Genomic DNA, 24,273 nt, shown 5'->3' with positions numbered 1-24,273 from the left:
GGCAACTGCCCCCACAGGAAGTTCACTAACTTACTTAAAGAGATAGTGTCTTTCATCACTTCCTGTGGTCCACCTCTAATTCCAAATGGACAAATGGCAGTTTCTACATTGATTTGGACTGCCCAAAGGGCAGTCCCTTATTCTTGATTTGTTACTTATTGTCACGTGTGGGTAACTCGTCTCCCCTCCCCACTAAGGGAGGTGAGAGTGACATCATTAGCATGCCTGGGTTGAGTAGAATTTTGACTATTAATGGGCTGGAGCTAATTCTATTTACACAGCAATTTACAAATATTATCTCATTTGATCCTTATAACAAACTTGAGAGGTAAGTGCTATTATTATCCCTTATTTTACATTTGAGGAAACTGAAGCAGACAGAATTTAAGTGACTTATTAAGGGGCCACACTACTAACAAATGTAAGAATTAGAATTTGAACTCCAGTTTTCCTGATTCCCAGGGCCAGCACTCTATCCACTGTATCATCTAGCTGCTAACAGTCCAGGTGAAAGGTGACAAAGGAGTGTCTGGGTGAGTGGAGAATGAGATATTGGACCAGGTGAAAAAGATGCTATGCAGTTGGAATTAACAAGACAAAAACAAAAATGTGGCAACTAAGACTTGGAAACTTGTTGGTTATTTCAGTGAGAGAGAGAGAGACAGAGAGAGAGAGAGAGAAAGAGAGAGAGAGAGAGAGAGAGAGAGAGAGAGAGAGAGAGAGAGAGAGAGAGAGAGAAGACACAAAGGCAGCTGCCATATAAACTTGGAAAACTAGAAGCAAGGTGGTAGTCCTAAAAGAAATACTCTTGGTATGACTGGGCCATCCTACTGCCTACAGTGGGACTTTTTCCCAATTCAGTCACCCAAAAAAAATAGCAGTTTCTGCTAAGACCTACAGTTTCCAATCTGGGTTTATTTGTCTTTGTTCCCCATAATAGCCTTATACTTACTAGCATATAAAATATCCTGAAATTAACGAGAGGTAAAACTGCCCAAGGTGACTTGCAGCTCAACCTAAAGCAATCAAAATGGCCTGAACCAGGGTTAATTACCATACCACTAGAGAACATTGGAGTGCAGTAAGGTTCAAATTGGGTCATCTCATAACCACCCACCTCTGAACCAGAATATCATCCCCTCTCCACCATTTGGGTAATAGATCCTGTGGCCAACAGTTAGCATTCTTATCTCCACTTCAGAAGCATCAGGCTCATCTTGATCCCAAACTACATGCTCTGAATTTTCACCAGCCTATGCTAATTGGCCAATGCTAATAATTGGTAAACAGCCTAAAGTAAAGACAATGAATGGTTGCCATTATTTTTAGAAGGAGTTAAACCAATACAAAGTAGATAATAAATGTGAATATCTAAGAATATTTGACTCAGGAAACCACAGGATCATAAAATCTCAGAGACATCTAATCCAACATGTACCTAAAGAGGAATCAATAATAATGATGAATAATATAGTCTTTTTACACTTTACACTCTACCACATATTATACAATATAGTGTGATACTGGCCTCTTTACTGTTCTTCCCAGAAGAAAATTCATCTCTCGACTCCAGCTATGCCTAGAATGTATTCCCTTCTCATCTCCACCTGGCTTTAAGACCCAGCTAAAACCCCATGTGCTATAGGAAGCCTTTCCCAATTCCTTTAATTCCACATGGACCAGGCACTGAGCTAAGCACAAGGGATACACAAAGAGGTAACAGATAGTGCTTGACCTCAAGGAGACCATAATCTAATTGAGGAGAAAATAAAAGAAGAAATACATACAAATATGCTATGTATAGAGAATAAATGAGAAATAATTAAAAAAGGGAAAGCACTAGAATTAAGAGGGGTTGCAGAATACTTCTTGTAGAAGAGGAGATTTTAATTGGGATTTATAGGAAGTCAGTAAAACTGAGATAGGGATGAAGGTATTCCAGGCATGAGGGACAACCAGAGAAAATGCCTAGGTCCAAGAGATAGATGTCTTGTTCGAGCAACATTTAGAAGACCAATGTTACTGGATCAACAGGCATGTCAGAGAGTAAGGTATAAAAAGATTGGAAAGGTAGTAGGGGGATAGGTTATAAACGACTTTGAATGCCAAATAGCATTTTTCATTCAATCCTGGAGGCAATAAGGAACCACTGGAGTTTACTGAGTAGAAGGATAACACAGTTAGACTTGTGTTTATGAATGGAGGATGGACTGGAGTAGGGAGAGATGAAGCAGGCAGACAAATCAGCAGGCTATTGCAGTAATCCAGGCATGAGGTGAGAAGGGCCTGCATTAGAGGGGAGGCGAGGTCAGAGAAGAGAAGGGGGTCTATTCAAGAGGTGTTGCAAAGATGAAATAGGCATGTTTTGGCAACAGATTGGATATCAAGGTTGTAGAGACAGCAAGCAATTGAGGATGACTCTTAGTTTGGGAGCCTGAGGAACTAGAAAGTTGGTATTATCCTCTATGGTAACATGAAAGGGAGGATGGAGAAGATATAGATGAAGATTATGAATAGATGAAGATGATACTGGATAGGTGGCACAATGAGGATATGGCCAGAAAGTTATAAAAATATCATAAATATATTCAAAATAAAAAATCATGTAGAACTAAACAGAATAGCTCACACATATGTTCCACTCATAGAGCTTTCCCACATATTGGGAAAATATAATTCAGGATCAAGAAAAATAAGAATCACATATGGACATTATAAATACTTTTTTTCAAAGAGAGTAGGAAGGCACTGGATGTGGTAAGCACTGAACAATATTGAATACAAACAAAATTAAATTGGCTGTATCTTAAGAGAAAGGACAAGAATTGTTACAGATATAGTAGTCATTTCCAAAACAAAAAAATATCCCTGTGCTGTCAGGTTACTGACAAACCGAAACAAAAATCATAGTAAATACCAAATTTACAAGAAAGATGAAGATGAAAAGATACTGTGTACAATAATTGCAGTTCTAATTTGATTGGTTGGAATAAGCTTGACTCGTATGGTAAACAGCCCAAAGTAAAGACAATGAATGATTGCCACTATTTTTAGAAGGAGTTAAACCAATACAAAATAGATATGACAACAAGAAGGCTTAAAACCTTATCAGACACAAAGTACTTAATCCCCTTAGCGATATAGTGGCCAAGAACAACTCTAGTTTGAGTTCAAACTTAATGTAAAACATTTCAGAAGAGACTGGGGGGGGGGGGGGGGAAGCAATATCACTTCCAAAAAAAGAAAAAGGCACTAGAAGATTTAAAAAAAAAATCAGCAAGGAGCCTCGCCTATAATCCAACTAGGCCAGGCAATCTCAGAGACATTTAAAAATCAGTCAGCAAGCATTTATTAAGTAATTATTGTTGATGAGTCATTTCAATTGTGTCCAATTCTTCACCTCATTTTAAGGTTTTCTTGGCAAAGATACTGGAGTGGTTCACCATTTCCTTCTCCAGTTTACATTAAAGATGAGGAAACTGAGACAAACATGTTTAAATGGCTTGCCCAGGGTCACACAGATAGCAAATTATTGAGATTAGATTTGAACTCATGAAGATGAACTCTTCCTTATTCCAAACCTGGTGCTCTATCCACTATGCCACCTAAGCTATAATCTACTTCCTTTCCTCAGCCTCTTATAAATGTATTACAATTTGATTTGTGAACTCATTACTAAATTAAAACTGCTTTCTTCTGTGACCTTGTAATTACCAAATCTAATTGTCTTTCCTTGACAATGAAACTGCCATAATAAATTAGAATTCTATAACTGGAATCAAGAAGACTCAAAATTAAAACCTTGCCTCTGACTCTTTCTGGCAGTGTGACTTTGGGCAAGTCACTTAACCACTCTCAGCCTCTGTTAATAGCTTCTACCTCACAGAACTTCTATGAGGATCAATATATGACAAGTGCTCTACAATCCTAAAAGTACTATTTAAATATAAGCTGTTGTTTTTACTGTTTTTATTGACTACTGCAATTTCTTTCAGACTAACTATTTCTACCATACCCATACTCTCTCATCTAAGCATATCTCCTCATATTTGACAGGAAAAAAGGCCATTCACCAAGAGTTCCCTCTTCTTATATTCTTATTTCACATCACTTAGATGCCTTCCCTCACTCTCTCTTTCTTGCCTATTTGTGAATGTAAACACAAATATGTGATATTACTGTCTTCTCCAGGAGAATGACCCTTCAGTCATCTCCTCCTCTCCCTTATCTTCAATTTCGCCCTATCTATTCCTCCATGCTGCCTTCCATGCTTGCCTATGCTTTCCCAATTTAAAAAACAAAAAAACAACAAAAACCACTTTCATCTCTTCTGCCTTTCAGTTTAAATCTTTGAGAAAGCTGTTTACATCTGTCATCCCTTTTCCTCTCAGATTCTAAATGTTCAGCCATCTGCCTTCCAATCCCATCATTCATTTGAAACAACTCTGCAAAGTTAAGTTGCCAATGATCCTTTAATTGCCAAATGTAATGCTTTTTCTCAATACTCATTCTTCTTGACCTTTCTGTAGCTTTTACAGCTAGCACCCTTCTCTGCTGGATACTTTCTCCTCTCTGGGTTTTCATGAAATTTTTGTCTCTTTGTTATTCTATCTGTGTGACTGCTTTTCCCAGTTTCCTTGGCTAGATCTTCATCCAAGTCATGCTTACTAAACTCTGAGTGTTCCTCAAGACTCTTGACCATCTCCTCTTATTTGTCTATTCTACCTTCTTTCTCTCCATATAGAGATGGAAATAGGTGCATGCATATATATAGTATAGGTGTATATGTATATATAGTCCCTATAAATATTTATGAATATATGTATCTATACATATATGTGTATAGGTGTAATTGCATTTTGTATTTATATGTGATGGGCAGCTAGATGTAACAATAGGATAGAATGCTAGGAAGTCACGAAGATTGAGTTCAAATCTTGCCTCAGATACCTAATAGCTATGTGACCCTGAGAAAATCACTTAACCCTGTTTGCCTCAATTTCTTCATCTGTAAATTAAATTGGAGACAGATATGAGAAACTATTCCAGTATCTTTCCTAAGAAAACTATATATGGGATTATGAAGAGTTGGATACAGTTGAACAACAACGAGGAGTGTGTGTGTGTGTGTGTGTGTGTGTGTATATACATATATATACATATATATGCATATGTATATTAGAAGAAAAAATTAAATTAGGTTGAATTGATATACTATATACTATATATTATAGCTATAGTATATAGTATAGCTATAGTATATAGTACTATAGCTATAGTATAGTCCAGTGATGGGCAAACTTTTTAAAAAGGGGGCCAAAGGAAAGGAAATGCTCATCTGTTGGTCTGTTTCTAAGGCAACTCTTCTGAAGTTTCATTGTATTGTATCCTACTCATTGTATTCATCAGATTAGGAATAATGTCGCAGGACCAGATAGAACATTTCAGGGGGCTGCATCTGGCCCACCAGCCATAGTTTGCCCATCACTGGTCTAGTATAGCTCAAGATGTAATGCAGTTGGTATAACACTGGAGCACAGGAGATAGAACTGTTTGTATAGATCTTGGAATCACTGGTAGAAATACAATTAAACCCATGGAAGCTAATATAATGTGGATGAAAAAAATATACATATCTATGGAACTATATACATATATATATACATACATATACACATAAATACCTACATAACCAAAGAAGATATGATGGTCTATAAAAGAACCAAAGAGTATAAATATAGTTTGGAAGTTATGGTGAAACCAAAGGCAGGGTTTGTAGTTATAAGGCAGAGGGAAAGATGAAAGTTGGCCTTGATGGAATCAAAGGTTGCTTCTACCTTTAAATCTATGATTGTATAAGTCTAGAAAATATAACATTCTACTATTTGTCTATTATTTGATGATTTTATAATTCTATAAAAAATAGTTTTCCTCAAGAGAACAAAATGCAGCTTTAAAGGCTGTCTTTAAACAAGGTATACTCATATACATATGTTAAAATTATAAAAACTTGTAAGTTAAATAAATGTAATAAGAGAAACTTCTTTCCACCATCTATGACAAGTATTGGCATTTTAATCCATGTCAAACAAAACATAAAATAGGGAGATATGTTTACTTAAAGTATATGACAATATGAGTATATTCACCAGACTTAAATATATATATATATATATTTCTATACACAGCTAGTTTTTTTCAAAACCTCCAATATAACCATAATATCAAATAGCATTGTGTCCCTAGAACACTGTGAAGTCTTCTCAATGAGATATAAAATAATTTGAAAAATATCATGTAAAGCATCCATGTAGGAAAAAAAAGAAAATGACCATTTTAAATGATCAGATAATTACATGATGTTAGATGATTAGTCTATTAAGTTATATATATATATACATATATGTATGTATATACATAAAAATGAAAATATAGCTTTCTGAACAATTACTACATGTAAATAAGCTTAACTGTTTGAAAAATAGGCTTAAATATTTATTCAAAAGTAATTTAAATAAAATAGGTGCAAGGTTAATAATACATTATCATTTTGGGTGAACTCTGCATTGTTTTCAGTGATCGCAACTTACTTAACACAAAAGTGTTTCTCTTTAAAAATAATATTCTCTAAATATTCTTCTAAGTCAGCCCTAGTAAACTAACCTTAACTGATAATAAATAGATAAAAAAAATGTAAACTCCTTCAGGGCAAGAAGGAACTAGTTTTTGGGGAAAGGTGTTTTTGGTTGGGTTTTTGGGGGCCTTTCTATAACCAGGAACAAATATAGTGCCTTGCACATAATAGGTAATTATTATGTGTTGCTGGATTGAATTGAAGAAGAAAGGTCACTGGTGTTGAGAAAGCACAGTTCCTGTGGTCCTTTCCTCCAGGTTCTCTAACCAAATACTGTAAAAAGGCATCAGATGTTGATAAACAGGCCCTGTCATTTCTCCTTTTGTTTAAAAAGGGTTAAGGATGAGGAAATTTAGGATGATCCTTATTAGAAGGTAGCTCTCATGCTCCACTTTTATGGATTCTCTCTCTATTGTCTTGATGGAGAAACTAAAATCCAGTGCCCAGTGTCGCACTGAGAATAAGAAACTTAATTTGAGAGAATTCTATCTATCTTTTCCCATGAGACCTGGCTCTGTCTCACCTTATCATTGCCCCCTCTAGCTTTTCCCTCACCCACTGGTCTACCCTCCTCACCTCTGCAGACAGGCCGGTGATCACTCCAGGCAGCAAACATATCACTCACTTTCATGCAGGTGATCCTTTTGGATCCTTGCAGGTCATAGCCCTCATTACAGGTAAATTGGATGCTTGAACCTAACCTGAAAGACAGTATGGTGACATGACATTTGTCCTGCAGGCCAACCATCCTGCCCACTCCCCACCCTCCTAGTCTTCCCTTGTCACTTTCTTCTTCCTGAATAATATTCACACTGAACAGCATGAATAACTAAAGACTCTTCACTCTATAGTTCTTAAAACTTCTGTTTCATTTAGACTACCATAGAACATCCCTCATATGGATTTCATGGGAATATTTTGGTTGGGATAAGTTAAAAGGCATTTGGTGAACAAAACAGCAATTGCCAGGCAAATAAGATTAAATATTGATTACTGTTACTAGTAATGGGTGATTCATTCATATGCATTTTAAATGAAGGTTGGAGACTCAGTGAGACTCACTAGATAATTTCGAACTTTGAGGGAGTGAGAGGAAGAGCACTCATTCTGCCCAGGACTTCTTAGACTCACAGTAGCCTGGAGTCCCTTCCTAGGTCTCCAAGCTAATTATACTAGCAAGGAAAAGAACTCCTTGAAGCCCACACTTATTACAATTATCTACTTTTTAAATGTGCTCAACATAGTGATGGTGACTCCAAGAAATAGGAACAAATAGATCTTGGGGGACCTCAATATCTCCCCAAATTATCAGACATCTTTTACATCATGACATTTTTCCTGTACAAAGTTTGGAAATGCTATTATAAAAGACAGGACCACTGAATCCAATCCCAAATTCCATCATCATTTCTTTCATCTATTCTAGTCACTGCGAACCCTTGGTTCCCAAATTTTCCCACACACCCTGCATGCAAAGAGAAGGAATCCAAATGTGACTTACCTAAAATCTGAGCCTAGTCTTTTGCCCCTTTCTGGAATACCAGGGTCTGGACACATATTATGTCCTTGGGACACACCAACCTGAGTTACTACAAGGCAAAAAACAGTACATACAGAGATAGAAAATCACAGACAAACACTAGTTGGGCAATTGTCTCAATGTGGGTAAATGCAGAAACAGAAAAGACCTGCTGCTTTGGAGGCTGAGGCATTGTTACAGGGTGGGGATAGGAAGAGTTGTACTTGCAGATTTTGTGATGTGGGAGTGAGAATGAGATTTACTTTTAACAAATAAATCTCTTTTGACTAATGAAGTTGAGACTAAAATGTGGCAATTTCATTAGGACACAGAAGCAGGGTGATATACACTATGGAGCAACTACCCAATTTCCTTACTCCATGACTGGTATCAGTGATAAAGGGTTCCACCTTACAGGAAGGGAAAGATAAAAATCATCCCTTACAAAGCCTTTGGGTAGTAGGCCTATCCCCATTCTGCCATCCCCTGATTTGGGGACCTAGGTCTGTATAAGATAAGGCCCTCAGCCTCAGCCCCCAAACAGACATATAAACCAAACAAAACAAAGTGGAAATATGCATGATTACAAATAATAAAGAAGGTAAGAGATAGTGGCCTGAGATTCTAAAGAAGGCTAATTAGCTTGAATATGGAAATTTCCCCCTGACATGTTCCCATCCCAAAGACTGCCCACTGCTACCACTAACTAAATAATACAAGTAATTATCACAACTCACAACTGTTAAATGGCACAGGTACAAATGTAAACATGAATGACTCTAATAGGGATGAAGGGATATTTAACATGATAACTTCAATTTCACATTTCACCAAAATCTCATGCACAGTAATTCTGGACAAAGTGACAACTTTCCCAAACATCTACAAGTGTTTTGTGATCCCACTTTCTTCAATAGTCTAGGTAAGGACAAGGTAAAATGATGCTAGGGCTCAGAGGAGAAAGGCAGAAGGCAAAAATACACACTCACACACCATCATGCTCTACTATACTTATTTCATGGCAATGACCATCTCCATTGTACTGATAGAATCAGATTCTATGGCCTAGGCCTTATGAAGCCTGCTACTATTAAGTTTTTGTGTGGAAGGAGGGGTAAGTCTAGAGCTAAGCATTTAAAAGAGGAAGGGATAAAGTTTGGAATCCACTGGCTTGCAGCACCTGGGTAAACAATACTAAGCCATTCTGGACAGTAAATTCTTCTCATTTCAATCATTTCAATATACAGCTCAGCTTATCTCCTGGTAGTCTGTCCCCTTTTCTGTAGTAAACAGAAAGGGAAGAATCTGTACAGCCCAGCATTTTTTCTAGCTGGTTCTGCACAAACCAGCACTGACCTAGACTCATGACAATTTCCCAAAATGTGGGATTGAAGGCAACAGTCTATACTCAAAAGGTCTCAACAAACCCAAAGCCCCACTAGGAAATATATTTCTCAAAGCCTATGGAGGTCAGAGTGAAAGAAACAGGTATATAGAGGTGGTCACTTAAAACAAGAAATGGAGTGAGGTCAGTCTTCTCTCTGTTCCCATGGAATTGAGCAGGCAACCTCTATGAATATGTATGACAGAGGCAGGTGGCAAATAGGCCAAGGCCACTCCAGAGCTAGTTTCCTAATGTGCCCTGGGCTACCACTATATCAGGAAGTGGGGGGTTGGGGGAAGGAACAAAAATTCATGGAGCAGGACGATATGGTGCCAACTAGACAGCTGTCCAGATACGCCCTAAGCATTTAAACAGTTTCCTATGATAAATAATACAAAGACGAACAAGGTGTTTCACTCCCAAGAGATCTATGGAAAAGCTTCTAAAAGGCAATTGCCTCTCTTCTGAGAAGGTTACGTGAGGAGAATATGAGCAATATTAAATGCCCAAGTGTCATGCAGAGCCAAAGCAGGGTCTCTTTTAGCATTATGCCAATATCTCCAAACACAGGCTGGAGAATAAAGGCAGGCAGTGCAAAGACAATCTAGTGCAGTGAAAAGCTAGACAGCTAGCACAGGCAGCATGAGATTGGAGATCGAGGGCAGCAATCTTGAGTGCAATCTTACATTGGCGAGACTGAAGTGCTAGGGTAATCATATGAAGTTAGAGAGCAAGGCTATAATGCAAGTGTTGACCGCAAGAAGTTAAAGAGCCAGTGTAAACCATAAGACTGGAAAGCATCTCATGTAAGGCTTAGGTGCAATTTGAGACAAAGTCTAGTTTAAGACCATGTGAAGCAGAAGTACTAGTACAGACAGTATTTTAAACTCCAGGTCAGAGAGGGATATATATTCAGAAAGAAGAGATCTGAATGATCAGAAAAACTTGGAAAAAATGGACCAAACAAATGTTAAGTCCACAAACAAAGGTTTTGGTTTTTTTTGGCAATAAGCACTTGGTCTAACTGGCAATTTCCTAGCACCTTGTCCTGCAAGAAACACAAAAGTCTCATATCTGTTCATCTTTTCCATAAATTAAGGCCATTAATCCAAAGTGAAAGGCTATTCCTCTGCCTTCCTCCATTAAATCATGAAACTTCTCCTCCCCACTATGAGATGGATCAAACAACCCTTCACAGCAGTCTCCAGATGTATCATCTCCCTCTCTTTTCATATACAAACTAAAGTAATCTCTCATTCTCAGCCCAGTTTCCTACAGACTCTATAGGTTCAGAGAAAGAAATATATTTCAAACAAGGGCATTAAGGTTACCAAGTCATTTAAAATCACAGTGGAGGGTAAGGAAGGAAAAGGCAAGGAAGAGAGAGTAGACTACCTATTGTGAAGACTGTGTGAACTGTACACATTTTTCCAGTATTAACTATCTTTACACATAAATAATTACATCTACTACACATGAGATAAATACATACCCTCCTAATGATGTACAAAAACTGCCATTTCCCACTATATCCTAGAAAAAGATTCCCCTTCCCACACTGCCCCATTTTTTCTGCCTTAGCCCTTCAACATCCTCTCAAAAAGCCAAACCATGGAGAAATTGCAGTGAGATAAGGAAATGTTGCCTACAATCCCAAGGTACAGTACTATTTTAAATAGTGTACTCCATCATAGCTACAAACTCTAGTTCTTAATGAGTAAGGCCAAAACCAATTAAATTCTAGAAAGATCTGGGTTCAAAGAGCTCCAGCAGTTCAGCAACTTCTTTTCTGGTTTTCCCCAAGCCCTGATATTAATCAAGATAAGGCAGAAGACAAAAGTCAAGACAGACCCCTGTCACAACAATAGTCATGCAAGGATGAAGTAGGGGGAAAGGGAGTGTGCCAGGGTATAGTTTACCCAGAACTATAGCTTTTGACAACATTGGCCAGGCAACATTCTTCCTCTTTAATTACTTAACCAAAAATAAAATTTAGCCATAGCAGCCTGGAATCAGAAACCCTTTCTGGTATGATATATGTTACTGACCAGCCCTTCTCTTATAGAAATATTGAACAAACTCTTGCATTCATCCCAGTTATAAAGGAAATCATGAAATATAAATCTTAATGAACTGTTTGCACTCTAAATTACAGATGGAGTCTCCTTTGCCTTTTATTTTCAATTATAACTCTCCTATACTATTTTGTATGCCCCAGTTGTGGTTTCATTGTTTGCTTGGTAATTTATTGACTGTTGAAAGGAGAGTGGGGAAAAGATTGGGCTTCATTCCACCCTCCCCAAAACAAAAATCAAGGCACTATTACATTTAGCAGGATGTTTCATCACTGTTAAATTTTGATTATAAGAAACTACTCTTCTAAATTAAAAGAAAGGAGGGAAATTTGTCTAGCAGAACTCACAGACTGCCAAGATAAAGGAACCCAAAGTTTGGTTTTCCTCATTATAATATAGGAATTTGCAACTCATAGAAGCTGTAAGACAGATAAGTTGCCTAAGGGAGATGAGGAAGAACAGGGGACTGTCAAAATAAGTCACTCTTCTCCTGAGGAAAGTCCCCTGGATGAACTACAAGTAAACAACTTGTTTTGTTTGTTTTGTAGTAAAATGTTTTAAGGGCTAGGGAAATGATCTCTCTAGGACATAATCAAGAGAAATGTGCTAAGCAAAAGGCTTCTACCTTTCCAGGAAAGTTTAAGATATTTTGTTTAAAATAACCCTTCAGATTAGCAGAGGATTTTTCACACTTCCAAGTACTTTATATTAATTATTCCACTGAACCGGCAGAACCCAATGAGGTTTAAAGGGGTCAGAATAATATCTCTTTGCAAATAAACTAACTTAAGTCTAGAGAGATGAAGGTATTTTTCTAAGGTCACACAAACAAAATTAAACTAGGCAAAGAATTCAGGCCTCAAATTCCAACCCATAACCTTTTTCGCTATACCTCTGGCTGCTACCCCAGTGCTTCTAAACTTGAGTCTATCAGTATCTTATCTAAACTTGTATTTCCCTCAGAACCTGACAGTGCTATAAACATAGCAGGTGCTAAACAATTTTAAAAATTGAATTAGGCGTTACTATAGAACATTGTTAGAGTCCCTAGGAAAGCACAGATTTCTTTGTTTAATTAGTTTCAAGCTTGGAACAGCCCAGCTTTAAATGCAGTAAGAAAGGTTACTATCAAGTCTTACGACAGAAAAGGGGTGAGCAGATGGATGAATTTCTGGCTGTGGTTATTGGTCCTAGAGCACTTACTTTTCTGAATACTCAGGCACAAAGATTTTGCTTTGGAGAGTATCAGGTTTTCCCTGTGCTCTCCAGCTCCCCTCAAGTAGAGTACATGAAGGTGAAAGGGAAAAGGGGGTAGGGGGTCTTGAGGAAAGAGCAGCAGAAGAGGGAAAAGGAAAAATTGGGAGAGAGAAAGAGAGATAAAGATATGGAAAGAAGGTATAAGGAGGCTGAGAAAGGGGGAAGAAGGAAAAAAAGAAAAGAGCAAAAGAGAAAAAGGGAAAAAAGGTGAACAGAGATGGGGAAAAAAGAAGGAAGTAGATGGGAGAAAGAGGAGAGGAAAAGGGAAATAAAGAGAAAAGAAAAAGTTAGGAAAAGAAGGAATGAGAAGCTGGAAGGAGATGAATGGAGACAAGGGGTAATGAAAAATATAAAAGGCAGGAAGAGAAAGGGAAAGGGGAGAAGATGAGGAAGGGAGAGGAAGAGAAAAAAATTAGTAAGGGGAAGGAAAGAGGGAAAAGGAGGAAGACTGGAGAAGAAAGTAGCAGGGAGAAAGTAAAGTAGAGAAAAATAAAGGAGAAGAAAACATAAATTCACGAGTGTCTGCATAGAATCAAGAAGTAAATAAGACAAAAGGTCTCAAACATAATATCAGTTCAGTTACTCAAAGACAAGTTGCTTTCTCCTCTGAAACCTGGAAGTCAACATCACAGCCCTTCCCAGAATAGAGGCTGAAATGTGTGTCCAAATATATCTTTTCTTCTCATTTGAAGAGGATCATTTGCTTAGGTATCCTGTTTTATCTGGATTTTTAAGATGATTCTACAGACCACTTTTCAGTGCTGGGATCCTATTTTTTGTCACCAACCAATGGTAATGCCTAAGTTCTCATATCACACTGAGCACAAAGAACAGAATCTCACTAAAGCATAAATACAGCATCCTTCCCTCCCTCCAAGTTATCCAGATCTTCTGTCATACCTTGCCTAAACACAAAGTCTTCAGAGGAGGAACATGAAGGGACAGCTTGAGAATAAGTTCTAAATCCCCTCCACATCCCTCTTGATCAAGTATGGGATAGGGAAATGACATATTGGATGTTCGACACAGAGTCCACATAGAGGCCTTCTCCCCTAGGTAGGGAATGGGCTTCATCGTCCAATATACTAAATGGTAGGCGAAAGGCATGAAGTTTTCTGGTACGGATAGGGATACAATGCTGTCCCCTCACAGCCAGTGGGTATTAAATGAGATAAAACAACCAGCCCTGTCCTATCCTACTCTAAAGCTATGAGAGATATGGAGATGTTAAGAAAAGAGCCACCAAGTTTGAGATGGCATAATGTGGGCATGCAGGGATCACAAAGTTTTGACGGAACTTATCTACTATGCTGAGGATTCCAATTGCTAGAGAGGATTACTAGGAGAAGGAGAGAAGGCATCAGGAAAAGTTGGTTGACTTTGAAATATGTGATCCAAAATAAAAAAGAAAGGTAAAGAAAAAAGAAAGAAAAAGAAAATAAAAGCATTAATGGTTTCTGGTCTGAAACTTAGAATGGAGAGAACTAGAGAGGCAGAGAGAAAGGAGAGGAAAGAAAATATGTAAAAGAGAAAGGAAGATAAGAGAGGAAAACCAAGAGTAAAGGGAGAAGGGAAGAAGGGAAAAAGTGATGAGTTAGTCAAGAAAAGGGAAAACTATACCATATAAATCTCCAGGCCCCTCTTCCCTCACTCCCTCCTTGTGCCATCTCCCGAAGTTAGTATATGTTTATGAAGAGAGCACAGAATAAAGGGTGATGCGATAATGCAGAAAAAAATTTTAAGGGCATCTTAGCATTCCGCTGTGACCAAAAACCAACTGGGAGCATCGTGGCTCCAGGAAGACCAATATTTAGAATCAAAACACTAGCAGCTCTTAGATCAAGAGGCTAGAGAACTTACAGACAGAAGTCTTCTGGTTATTATCTTTGCTGGGCATCAGCTTCACTCCTCGGGACTTCAGCTCGATTTGCTTCTTGACTAGAGACAGTGGAAGAAGGAAATAACAGTTTAATTCATTGTGCAGCTTGAGAATGGTTAAGAATCTAGAACAGTGCTGTAAACAAGAATTTCACTTAAGCCTCCCTGTTTGGCCATCTGAGGATCTGCTAAGTTGATCAAGTGCAGGTCTATGAATGAGTGTAAAATATAGCATAGTGTCCAGATAAGACTAGACTTGGAATTAAAAGAGATCTGGATACAAATCCAGCTCACCAGTTAGTAGTTGTGTGGCTGTGAACATTTCTGAACCTCAATTTCCTCATCTCTAAAACAGAAATAATACCAACTATAGTACTTTCAGGACTAAACTTAGTCTCAAGTGAAAGAATATATATGCTAGGCTTTACAAACCTTAAAACACTTTATAAGTGTCAGCTAGTAATATAACCTTATTCAGTTACCTATGCACATGGCCCAGGGATGGCTGATTTTAAGTATAGATAAAGTAGGAAGCCACGTAGTGATGATCTAAAGCCAAAGTGAATAATCATTTCCTTCACCTGTCATTGATAATGCTGCCCAATTAGTGTCAAACCTCTGGCTATGATTTTTTCCAGGCTCCTATTTTGAAATACAAATGTGCCTCCCTTTCACATAATCATCTGGACGATTTCTCAGGTCCTTCACTTTAAACTTCAGGTAAACAAGAAAAGAGTTAAGGCAAATAAACTTTGAGGGGCAGGGATAAGATAAAAAAATCAACAAGTTTGTCTCCCTGGCTACAAAAAAGAGAGGCTGTGATCACGCAGCAACAACGAAGTGACTCTTTGTAATCATAGAACATTACAAAGAAAGAGAATAGAACAAAAGTACAATAATGCTAACACCAAGTTAAAAGCAACCCTATGGACTTCTGTCTGGCAGGAGACAATAGTTACACATTATTAAAACAGTCTAGAATACAACAGAAACGAGTATTTATTAAGTTCTTGCTATGTGCCAGGCACTATTACTAAGCATTGGGGAGACAAAATAAAATGAAAGGCAAAAAAAGCAAAAAAGCTCCTTCTCTAAAGGAGCTTACAATCTAACAGAGGAGATAACATGAAAAATAATTACATAAAAACAAACTATATACAGGACAAATTGGAGCTAATCAACAGAAGAAAGACTAATGCATTAACGAGAATCAGAAAAGGGTTAGTTTAGAAGGTGGGATCTGAAAGAAGCCAGTAGGCTAAGATGAATAAAGAGAGAACTCCAGATCTGGAGAATAGCCAGTGAAAATTCACATAGTCAGGAAATGGATTATTTTGTTCATGTAAGAGCAAGAACTTAGCAAAGTATTGGATATGGGAGATGCAAGAGAATGAATAATAAAGGATAACTCCTAGGTCGGTGATGGCAAACCTATGACATGCGTGGCCATTTTCTATGACACGTGGCTGCATGTGGTCACATACAGAGAAGTCTGGGGCTGCATGCTGAGGATGAAACATTTGCTATGGTGTAGTGTAGACACTCTGTGCACTATAGATGACAATTCTACCTAGATTAATTTACCTATTTTGGTTTATTAAATACAGTTATATGTTATAATTAGACATTTTTGTTATTTAAACTATAAATATTGCAAAATTATGTGTTTTTTTTCTTGACGTGACACGCCACCCAAGTTATGCTCGTTTTTTTGGCGAATTTTGACACACCAAGCTCAAAAGGTTGCCCATCACTGACCTAGGATGTAAGCCAGGATGAATGGTAGGATGTGTTACCCTATACAATAATATGGAAGTTTAGGAAACTGGCGATTTGAAGGAAAAGACAGTTATTTCAATTATGGTCATGTTGAATTTAAAAGGTCTATCAGAGGCCAAATTTGAGCTGTCCAATAGGTAGCTAGAGATTTAATCTAGAGGCTATAAGAGAGACTGGGGCTAGGTAATTATTTTTGAGAATACTAGCCATACCAAACCTAATGTTCTATATAGAGGCAAAGGTGAGGAACAATCTGAGACTTTAAGACAAAGCATAGTGGTAGCTGGGAATCCTAAGCCTATTTCTTAGGTTTATTTCTAAATTTCTGTTGCATTCTTGAAGTTCTACCAGCTTAGCTGAAATATGCCTTTAATCCATTTTCCTTTAGCAGAGAAGATACTGAGTATTTAGCTAATCACATTTGTCTGAGACTGTCGCAATAGTGGATTAGGATAGTTTTATCAATGCTCACAAAAAGTGCTGCTACTAGCTAGGTTCAATTGCTTGCCTGTACTAAAAACACTCTACATTCTCCTGCCTTTGGGCAAGCAGGAACCACAACAGAAAAACTGGGCTTTTACCAGGTATAGCTAGATTCAGATTTGCTCTGTACCTGAAGCAACAACACACATATATAAATATATATGCACATATATTCTTAATAAGATGTATATTTTGGGAAAAAATACAGACTGAATAATTTTATGCCTGAATCATAAACTCCCTATAGGTTTATTTCTCAGCAAGCTCTGTTCATTTTAACTGAATATATGATGAAATCCAGTTATATCCATACACTGCCACTTCTCCTTGATATGCATTCAAATCCCCTTGAAAAATGTGCATTACTTTCCATGAATATCCAGCAGTAAAATTCCCAGTGAACACTGATGTAGACACATTAGCAAATAGAGTGCATTAGTGAAGAAAAATACATTATTCAAGCAGAGTTGAGCTACTATAAAAAGAAAATACTCTTCCTGATTAAAGATTGATCTTGGGGATAGGTGAAGCTCAGTGCCAATAAGATGGTGACAGGAACATCCCGATCCATAGTGGACAACTGCAAGGTACCCAATACCAGGTACATTAACTTAGCCAAGTATTCATCACAGGCAAGAGAAGTTTTTTAAGTCAAGGTAGAGAAAGGAAAGCAAGCATTAAGACCTTGTTTAGAACAATGAGTCAGAACCAGAATGTTCCCCCAAAGTGTACTTTTATTGCTAAAAACAAAACAGGTAGAAGTAAGGAGAGAGGGCATCCAAATATGAGACTGCCTACCTAGACATAGATGAGGGAAATGAAATTCTATGTATAAAGAGTAACTAACACTACTAAGTCTTATCTGATAAATTCTATTGGCTCTACCTATGTATGAGGGCAAAATGAGATAAGACATGTAAAGCTCTTTTTAAACCAAATATTGCTGTTATTAAGTATAGGAAGGTACAAGAGGGTTGGTTTTGAGGTGATACCGTCACTGAATTGATATACTACTTCAACATGAACACAGACAAAAATGAAAATTTTGGTAGACAGAGAGGTCTATTTGGTCCAAATATTAATGGATTGATTCTCTAGGAATCCCTTGTTTGCCCAGTTTCTCAGCATTGAAGAAGCAATGAAGATCTACTAGGGACCTCTTGTCTGTCTAAATATCTTCCCAGGACATGAGTCTAAAAGTTTTCTGAGAGTATGGGCCCATATGTCAGAAAGAAAACAAATTGGAGTTTTCCAAAAGGCCCTCAAGATCTGTCAGTCAACAAACATTTATTAAGTACCTATTATTAAGTACCTACTATGCTAAGCATTGAAGATATGAAGAAAGGCAGAAATACTTCTTGCCTTCAAGGTGCTCAAAAGGACAGGAGATAATATGTAAACAATTGTGTATATACAAAATTTATAATAGGTAAATTGGAGGTAATCTCAGAAGACAAACATAGCATTAAAGGAGACTGTGAAAAGTTTCTAACACAAGGTAAGGTTTTAGTAAAGAACTAGAGGAAACCAGGAAAGCCAAGAGGCAGAGATAAATAGGAGACTATTTCAGGCATAGAAGATAGCCAGTTAAAGAGCACAGAGTAAGGAGATGGATTTTATTTGAGGAAAAGCTAGGAGGTCAGTGTCAGTGGATCACAGTTACATGGAGGGGAGTAAACTTTTAGAAGCCTGGAAAGATGGGAATGGGCCAGGATATGAGGGGCTTTAAAATACAAACAAAGAATTTTACATTTGATCCTGGAATAATAGGGAGCCACTGGAGTTTTTTTGAAAAGGGAGGGTGACATGGTCAGAACTATGCCTTAGGAATAACACTCTGGCAACTGAATGAAGAATGGACTATATTAGGTGATGAAGTATAAAAGAAAGAGGAAAAACCTGTGATCAAGGACCAGGAGCAAAACAAACAAACAAACAAACAAACAAAAAAAAAAAAACAGAGACTGAGACAAATCTAATCTTTTATAAGGCACAAGTGTTTCACCAACCTCTCTCTCACCACCCTTTTCTTCATTTTTAAAAAGAGGAGTGTGGAACCTAGAAAGAGTCATAATTAAAAATCCAGACCCCTATATGACATTATAATGAAACAGGCTTGTCTGTAGGAATTCCTAACTTACAGACCTTTGGTTTCCAGACCTCTCCCCTTTATCTGAAGGAATTCCTTCCTTCCAGACCTTCCCCCTTATCTGAAGGAATGCCTACCTTGAAGACATCCCCCTGAAGCCTACAGACATCCCCTACCACTCTATAAAATAAATTTGAAAAATCAAGTTTATCTTAATATAATTGAAAAGAAAATATAGTTGTAATTAACAAAACCTACAGTTTCATATAAAACATTTTTCATACATATGGACAACTAGGTGATGCAGTGGCCTTTACCAAAGCTCAAGGCAAAGTCCCAGGGCAGGGCAAGGCAGTCAACAGTGTGCCTGACCTGATCAAGCTCAGAGTGAGACCAAAAGCCCCTGTCCAAGCCTGAGGCTAGAATTTGAGCCATCAGCAAGTCTCAGGGGATGATTGAATACATAGTGGGAGGTGGCTCTCAAAGATCCCAGCTCACAGATTATCATGCCACCTTGGAAGAATTGAAATTTGCAGAAACCCAGAAATAAGGCTAAGGGTAGAATCAAGGAAGAACTGACATTTAATAGAGTGCCCTATCATCTTTGAAAACAGAGCCAACCTTTAAAATAAAAGTTGAAGTCAAGAAAAAAGCTGAGAAAATGAGGAAACATTAAAAAAAATCTTGACCATAGAATATTTTTCTGGAGAAAAAGAGCAAAGCTCAGACACAGAAAGGGACAGGGAAAGGAAAGCAAACATGTGCAAAAATTCAAAGAAAATTATAAATTGGACTTAGATTCTGGAGGAGTTAAAAAAGGATTTCAAAAATCAGTTAAGAAAGAAAAAGGAAAAATGGGGAAGAGAAATGAAAACAATGCAATAAGAATTGGACCAAATGAAAAAAGGAGGCTTTGCTCACAGAAGAAAATCATTCCTTAAAAATTAGAGTTGGGCAACTAGAAGCTAATGACTTCATGAGACATCAAGAAAGAATGAAATCGAATCAAAAGATTAAAAAATAGAAGAAAATGTAAAATATCTCACTGACCTGGAAAATAGATCCAGGAGAGACATTTTAAAAATTAGTGGAGTACCTGAAAGTCATGGTAAAGAAAAAAAGCCTGAGTATCATAATACAAGAAATTATCAAAGAAATCTACCCTGATATTCTTGAACAAGAAAGTAAATAGAAATTGAAAGAATCCACAAATCACCTCCAAAAAGAAATCCCCAAATGACAACTTCCAGGAATATAATAGCTAAATTCAAGATCCCTCAAGCCAAAGAGAAAATACTGCAAGCAGCCAGAAAAAAAAATTAAAATACCATGAAGCTATAGTCAGGATTACACAGGACTTAGCAATCTTCACATTAAAGGATCAGAAGGCATGGAATATGATATTCCAGAAGGTGAAACATCTAGGTTTATAACCTAAAATCACTTAGATAACAAAACTGAGCATATTCTTTCAGGAGAAAAATTCAAAAAAAAAAGTTTCAATAAAATAGATGATTTCTAAGCATTCATGATGAAAACTAAACCTAAACAGAAAATCTGTTGTCCAAAAACAAGACCTAAAAGAAGCCTAAAAAGGTAAATAAAAAAGAAAAAAGTTAAGGGACTCATTAAGGTCAGGCTATATGTATTCCTACAAGGAAAGGGGATATTTGTAATTTAAATTTTTTTTTATCATTAGTAGTGCAGTTAGGAGTATACATAGATAGAGGGTATAAGATGATTAGAATGATATATACAAAGAAAATCAATCAAAGGATGAAAAAGAGGATTGCACTGAGAGAAAATAGAAAGGAGAAATTAAATGGGGTAAATTATCTCACCTAAAGAAGCATGAAAAACTATTACAGTGGAGGGGAGGATAAGGGAGGTGATGAGCAATACTTAAATTTTACTTAATACTTAAACTGGCTCAGAGAGGGAATAATATCCATACTCACTGGGGTATAGAATCCTGTCTTACCCTATAGAGAAGAAGAATAAGGCAAAAGAAGTGGAGTAGTGATAGGAAGGAACAATGTGTGTGGGTGTGGGTATGGGTGATAAAAAGCAAAACACTGGTGAGGAGGGTCAGAGTGAAAAGGAAAAAAAAGCAGGATAAAAAGGGGAAAATAAGATGGAAGGGGATATATAGTTGGTAATCATAACTGTGACAGTGAATGGGATGAACTCATCCCTAAAATGGAAGTGGATAGCAGAGTGGATTAAAAACCAGAAACTTGGGGGCAGCTGGATGGCTCAGTGGATTGAGAGCCAGGCCTAGAGACAGGAGGTCCGAGGTTCAAATCTGGCCTCAGACACTTCCTAGCTGTGTGACCCTGGGCAAGTCACTTAACCCCCATTGCCTAGCCCTGTAACAAATAAAATTAATATAGAAGGATATATATAAAGATATTAGGATTAAAAAAAAACAGAATCTTACTATATGTTGTTTACAGGAAACACATTTGAGGCAGGGTTACATACACAGAGTAAAGAAAAGGGGCTAGCGCAGAATTTAACTTAAGTGAACAAAGAGAAATAGCAATTATGATCTCAGATAAAGCTAAAGCAAAAATAGATCTGATTAAAAGAGAAAAGGAAAGAAATTATATCTTGCTAAAAGGTACTATAAACAATGAAATAATATCAATACTAAACAAAAATGCACCAAATAGTATAGCCTCTAAGTTTCCAAAGAAGAGATTAAATTAATTTCAGGAGGAAAATACAGTAAAACTATATCAGTAGGGACTTCAATTTCCCCCTATCAGATACAGATAAATCAAACCAAAAAAGAAACAAGAAAGAAGTAAAGGAAGTGAAGAAAATCTTAGAAAAGTTAGAACTAACAGATCTCTGGCAAGAAATGAATGGAATAGAAAGGAATATAACTTCTTTTTAAGAGTACGTGTCTCCTATACAAAAACTGACCATGTATTAGAACATTAAAAACTTCACAATCAAATGCAGAAAAGGAGAAATAATGAATGCATCCTTTTCAGATCATAAAGCAATGATTATAATCAATAAAGCTCCATGGAAAGACAAATAAAAATTAATGAAATAATTTAATGCTTTAAAAAAGGGTGAGTCAAGAGCAAATTATAGAAACAATCAATAATTTCATTAATAAGAATTATTAATAAGAATGACAATGAGGAGACAGCATATCCAAAATTATTAGATACAGCCAAAGCAGTACTTAGGATCTCTAAACCCTTATATCAATAAAATAGAGAAAAAGAAGATCAATAAATTGGACATGTAACTAAAAAAACTAAAACAAATTAAAAATCTTCATTTAAAGAGTTAATTGGAAATCATAAAAATTAAAGGAGAAATTAATAAAATTGAAAGTATGAGAACCATTGAACTAATAAGTAAGACTAGAAATTGGTTTTATTAAAAAAAATAAGAGAGTGTTGGTTAATTGGATTTTAAAAAAGGAAAGAAGAAAAATCAAATAATTGGTATCTAAAATGAAAAGGGTGAACTCACCATCAATGAAAAGGAAATTATTCATTATGAGCTATTTTGCCCAATTATATGCCAATAAATATGACAATATAAGTGTAATGGATGAATATTTACAAAAATATCTAGATTAAAAATTGCCCAGATTAACAAAAAAGGAAATAGAATCTTGAAATAATCCTGTCTCAGAAAAAGAAATTGAATAAGTCATCAATGAACTCCCTAAGAAAAAATTCCCCAGGGCTAAATGGATTTGCAAGTGAATTCTAGTAAATATTTTTTAAAGAATAATTAATCCCAATGCCATATAAACTATTTGGGAAAATAGGCAGAGAAGGAATCTTACCAAATTCATTTTATAAAACAAATATGTTACCTAAGCCAGGAAGAAAAAAAAAACAGAAAAAAAATTCAAAAATTTTAAATAAGATATTAGTGATGAAACTATGGCAATATATCACAAGGATCATTCACTCTGACCAGGTGAGATTTATACCAGGAATGCAAGGCTGGTTTAATATTAGGAAAATCATCAGCATAATTGACCATATCAATTACCAAACTAACAAAAATCACATGATTATCACAATAATGCAGAAAAAGCCTTCCACAAAATATAACACCCATTCCTATTAAAAACACAAGAATAGGAATTTATGGGTCATTCCTTAAAATGATAAGAAGTATCTACCTAAAACCTTCAGCAATTATTATCTAAAATGGGGATAGAAATCTTCCCAATGAGATCAGGAGTGAAGCAAGGATGCCCATTATCACCACTATTATATAATATTGTATTAGAAATGCTAGCATTAGCAATATGGAAAGAAAAAGACATTGAAAGAATTAAAACAGGTAATGAGGAAACTAAGCTATCACTCTTTGTGATGGTATACTTAGAGAATTCTAGAGAATAGAATAAAAAACTATTTGAAAAAATTAATAACTTTAATAAAGTTTGCAAGATATAAAATATATCCACATAAATCACCAGTATGTCTATATATGATGAATAAAGTCTAGCAGCAAGAGTTAAAAAAAGAAATTCCATTTAAAACCCCTCTTAACAATATAAATACCTGGGAATCTATTTGCTAACACAAACATAGGAATTAATGAACACAATTACAAAACACTTTTCACACAAATAAAATCAAATCTAAACAACTGGAATTCTTCATGGAGAGGACACACTAATATAAGAAAAATTATAATTCTACCTAAGTTAACTCATTTATTCAGTGCCATACTGATCAAACTACCAAATAATTATTTTATAGCACTAGAAAAATTAAAAACTAAATTCATCTGGAAGAACAGAAAAGTCAAGAATATCAAGGGAACTAACGAGAAAAAAAAAATGTGAAGGAAGGTGGTCTAGCAGTACCAGATCTCAAACTGTACTATAAAGCAGGAATCATCAAAACAAGATGATACCGGCTAAGAAATAGAATGGTAAATCAGTGGAGTAGATTAGATACACAGTAACTGGGGTAAATAACCTTAGCAACATAGAGTTTGATAAACCTAAAGATTCCAGCTGTTGGAATAAGAACTCACTATTTAACAAACATTACTGAGAAAATTGGAAAACAGTATGGCGGAAGCTAGGTATAAACCAATATCTCATACCCTATTCCAAGATAAGGTCAAAATGAATACATGATTTAGATATAGAGTTAGGGGACTAACTTAGGAAAC

At 36.4% G+C, this 24,273-nt stretch overlaps 1 protein-coding gene across 1 annotated transcript in view; it reads right to left on the bottom strand.

Annotated features, from left to right (window-relative positions):
• Positions 1 to 24,273, bottom strand: part of CSMD2 (CUB and Sushi multiple domains 2) — a 1,000,214-nt gene that overhangs the window by 420,345 nt on the left and 555,596 nt on the right. The window contains exons 7-9 of the mRNA XM_044668787.1: positions 14,730 to 14,807; positions 8,136 to 8,223; positions 7,211 to 7,335 (exon numbers count right to left, since the gene is read on the bottom strand). Coding sequence (XP_044524722.1) covers positions 7,211 to 7,335; positions 8,136 to 8,223; positions 14,730 to 14,807 — 291 coding nt within the window. The remainder of the gene's footprint in view (positions 1 to 7,210; positions 7,336 to 8,135; positions 8,224 to 14,729; positions 14,808 to 24,273) is intronic.

The sequence above is a fragment of the Gracilinanus agilis genome, chromosome 3 (genome assembly GCF_016433145.1).
Source record: "Gracilinanus agilis isolate LMUSP501 chromosome 3, AgileGrace, whole genome shotgun sequence".
In the NCBI taxonomy this organism is placed as follows: Eukaryota; Metazoa; Chordata; class Mammalia; order Didelphimorphia; family Didelphidae; genus Gracilinanus; species Gracilinanus agilis.
The sequence above is the reverse complement of the archived record's forward strand: the minus strand, read 5'-3'. Positions and strand labels throughout refer to the sequence as shown.